Source organism: Austrofundulus limnaeus, unplaced genomic scaffold (assembly GCF_001266775.1).
Source record: "Austrofundulus limnaeus strain Quisiro unplaced genomic scaffold, Austrofundulus_limnaeus-1.0 Scaffold10, whole genome shotgun sequence".
Taxonomy (NCBI): domain Eukaryota; kingdom Metazoa; phylum Chordata; class Actinopteri; order Cyprinodontiformes; family Rivulidae; genus Austrofundulus; species Austrofundulus limnaeus.
This window is the reverse complement of record NW_013952412.1, coordinates 108118-112441: the sequence shown is the minus strand read 5'-3', so window position 1 is coordinate 112441 and position 4324 is coordinate 108118. Positions and strand designations below refer to the sequence as shown.

The 4324-nt window shown below is 38.3% G+C and overlaps 1 protein-coding gene across 2 annotated transcripts in view; it reads left to right on the top strand.

The window, feature by feature from the left end:
• gpr153 (G protein-coupled receptor 153) overlaps positions 1-4324 on the top strand; it is a 35473-nt gene that overhangs the window by 13054 nt on the left and 18095 nt on the right. For both annotated transcript variants that reach the window (XM_014001654.1, XM_014001655.1), the window contains exon 2: positions 2811-3444. In XM_014001654.1, coding sequence (XP_013857108.1) covers positions 3071-3444 — 374 coding nt within the window. In that variant the 5' untranslated portion in view covers positions 2811-3070. The remainder of the gene's footprint in view (positions 1-2810; positions 3445-4324) is intronic.

Here is a 4324-nt window from a genome sequence, read left to right as displayed (position 1 = left end):
GTAGAACCCAGAAGCTGCTTTTCATACTAGTGACAAACAATAACAGTAACAACAGCTTTTTGACAAAATGCTTAAAAATAAATTACAAAAATTAATTTGATAAAGTGCAAATTAAAATATAGCTGTATCTGCAACTGTATTTGATAATGTTTTGAACTTTTAAAATATTGCATGGTGGAACTAGAAGCTGCTCTTCATATTAGTGACAAACTGGCTTTTTTAAAAGGGTTACCTTTATTTTTGCCTTCTACTTTTAATTTAAAATAGGTTTCCATTCTCGGTAGCTTTCTAAGATTCTTCTACGTATTTAAAAAAAGTTGTTAATCATGGTTCTTCTTCTATTTGTTAAACATCTGAGTGGCACACTATCGCTACTACTGGTGAGAAACTGTATTGCAGCTTATTCAAAATCARTGCAGTCCCACGGCCCTCTGTGGCCCAAAGTTAAAAACTGTTGTTCTTTTGAGGCCCTCAAGGTGGCGCTCGAGGCCCATAGGTCAAGAATCTCTGCTCTAGGCCAAAGAGGAAAAGGACTGTGCAGATTGTTATCTATCAATCAAGTTCAAAACCCAGCCTCTCTGATGATATGGGGTGTGTTGGTATCCATGGCATTGGTAACTTGCACAAGACAATGCCAAGCCCCATTCTGCACCTTCTGGCTTTGTTGTAAAATAGTGTGGGTACTAGACTGGCCTGCCTGCAGTCCAGACTTGTCTCCAACTAAAAATGTGTGGCGCATTATGAAGCCCAAAATACAACAACAGAGACCCCGGACTGTTGAAGATAGGCCTATATATCAAACAAGAATGGGAAAGAATTCCACATACAAAGCTTCAACAATTACTGTCCTCAGTTCCCAGCTTTTTTGAAACATCTTGCAGGCATCAAATTCAAAATCAGTGAATATTTGCGAAAAAAAAAACAAAGTTTGTCTGCTTGAACACTAAATATGTAAATGTCTTTGTGGTGTAATGTATTCATTTGAAAATAGGTTGAAAAAGATTTGCAAATCATCACATTCTGTTTATATTTATGTTTTACACAATGTCCCAACTTCATTGGAATTGGGGTTGTACTTGGTTAATAATGATTTAAATGCTGAATAAGGGGAATTGATATCCGTTTGAAGTAGTGGTCATTTAAGTGATTGTTCTACTTGTGAACAACTGATTTTCTTCACTTTTGTAGAGTAGATTTCAATAAATAAAAACATTCCATTCCAGCACATACTGAATGAATGTGTCCCTCTTTTGCTTCTATACCGGCTCAATGTCCACTTCCCAGTATTATTTTCTTGTTTTTTTTTTTTTTTTTTTTTTCGACATCATCCAGAAGCCCTATAACAACAAAAANTCCCTCTTTTGCTTCTATACCGGCTCAATGTCCACCTCCCAGTATTATTTTTTTTTTTTTTTTTTTTTTTTGTCTGTCGACATCATCCAGAAGCCCTATAACAACAAAAACAAAGCCTCTGTTAGATTGTGACAAGCATCACACCTGATATCTCATCTATTGCCGGAGGTATGCAAGAAAAAAAGCCTGACTTGCTGTTTTTGAATTTGTTGTTTTCGACACAGTTGAAGGTGAGCAGCTAAATAAAGAAATAAGCAGGGGGCTTAAGAAAACAACAGTTCTGAAAACACTCTTCTACTAATGATTTGGACCTATTTTGCTTTGGTATTTATTGATATTGTTAATGATGAAGTTTCAAATGATTCCTGATATACCTCCTTTTGTGAAGATGTTTTCATATTTTTATCAGGTGAATGATGTTGTACAGCTCCATGAATAACTGCAGCTTAGAGAAATGTTTGCACTCATTGAAGTGATTCAGTTTTCTGTATGACTGTAATTCTGTGGTATTCTCTTTCATTAAGCATGCAGCAGTTGTGACTAAAGTGCTTTTGCCTGATTACTGTTAAATTGATGACAATCCGTTGAACCGATGTGATTACCAGAACCTTATTAATTATCTCATAATGGATCTGTGAACTGGACTGAGTGAGGCACAAGCACATTCTTACAATATGATAACATGAGCAAAATGATTTCAAAATATTGTGGTATTAAAACATATTCAAGAACAACTATCTTGTGAATGCTACTGCTGCTCAAAAATATTGCGTTATTAAAGCTATAATTCTAGTATGAATAATAGTTACTGATAGTTTGATGCACAGATATGGAGAATGAGCATTAGTGAATAAGTTCACACTTATGTTTTCTTTAAAATTTTCATGCTGAGTTAAAACGCCAGAGAGCCAACAGGCCGTTTAAAAAGAAGGTGGGATCACAATACACTAATACCCAAACACATACTGTACATTGAATTGTTGCTAACTAAATTTTAAAGTACTAAAGTAGAAGTACATGTTCAAATTATTTTCTGCTGTAAAATATTGAGAGTCTGTTAGCTAGGTAGTTGGTACTGTCTTAGTTATAGTCTGCACTTTTTACTGACACACACAGTGTTATCTTAGAGAGTAACGAGTGGCGCTCCTCTGCTAGCATCTGTGCTTTTTGATACCAGTAAAATTTCCCAATGACTGAAGGGTTTCAGTGGGTTTCTACTCGTGTAAGCTCAACAGGTGAAGAGGGGGCAGTGCAAACTGAGCGATCTCTGCRCAAGATGGTGACAAGTCACTAACAACGGTTTAAAATGCTGGAACAGTATGATGATGTTTTAGATGGTYTAGCTGATGTATTGAAACATGAAACCAGCTCATGGTTCGTAAGAGGAGGYATAGTTTTCAGTTTACTGGCATTGTCATCCCTCTGACTCTGAGCTGTTTCTCTGTCTCCCTCTCCAGCTTCACGCCTGTAAGAGAACTGGCTCACCTCTGCCATCCTTCTCCTCTTACATCCCCCTGTGTCGCACCAMAACCACGTGCGTTCCCTGCTCTATTCAACCCATGGAGTGTGCACGCCCACCCAGATAGGATGCCTGCCTCGCTCGACGCCCTGCGTCCCCTCCTGCCCGTCACCACCACCACCTCCTTCTCCTTACGTGTGCCTGCTCTCTCCAACGCTTCCTTGTGGCACTACAGACTGTGCCCTGCCCCGCGACAACATGGTGGATGAGGTAACCACCATGAAGGATGATGTCATCAAYGCCAACACGCTGGCTTGGCTGGTCTGCTCGGGCGTATCCATTCTGGCCAACACCTGGAGCATCCTCAGCGTCAGTGCGAAGCAGAAAAAGTGGAAGCCACTGGAGTTYCTCATCTGCACTCTGGCGGGGACACACATCCTCAACATGGCCATCCCCATCACCATGTACTGTGTCATAACGCTGCGGCGCCAGCACTCCAACTACGAATGGAATGAGGGTCTGTGCAAGGTGTTTGTGTCCACTTTCTACACACTAACACTGGTCACCTGCTTCTCMGTCACCTCGCTCTCTTATCACCGCATGTGGATGGTACGCTGGCCTGTAAACTACAGGTAGGACATTTGATTTTGAGCTAACATAAATGCCATACTTATCCAGTCGTGACTTTGATCTCAATCATTTTGTCTTTATTGATTTATTTAATCTAAAAGGCGAACTGACACATTGTGTCATTAAGCCAGAAATGATGTTTGTAAGTGTCTTTGCCTCTCTCTGTGTGAATCAAAAGAGTTTGTGATTCTTGGTGATATCGATATGAATTGGGCTGATAAAACTTCCAAAGGCCTGAAAGCAATGCCTATAAACTCAGGGCTTCAACAGTTAATTAAAGTACCAACAAGATTTGGCAAGACATGCAATTCCATTTTGGATCTTATTTTCACAAATCRATCCTCCATATATGGCATATCTGGAGTTATAAATATTTCAATCTCGGATCATTCACTTATTAATGTCATTAGAAAAAACCTTAAGAAACCTACAGGTCATGTGCATAATTTCATTAAAAGGATTCCAAAGTCAAAGTTACCATGTTTCATGCTGAGATTGAGAATACTAACTGGAATGAGGGTATTTCTCTGTTAAATCCAAATCACATTTTGTCAAATTTTTATGACAAGTTGGAGAAAATACAGGAAAAATATATTTCAACTTGTAAAGTTCCAGTCCTGAAAAATAAAATTCCATGGTTGAAGGCCTCTGTAATACATCTCCTAATGTTGAAGGCTTCTTCAATGAAAACTTATAGAATATCAAAAACTTCTGAAAATCGTTCTCGTTTAAACATTTACCTAAATAAATGTGTTGCCGAATTACGCAAAGCCAAACAACAATATTTTAAAAATCAAATTATTTCAGCCAGTAAGAATCCAAAAATATTTTGGGAAACGATTTAGTCAGTGACAGGTGAAAGTAACAATAAAACATTTAATA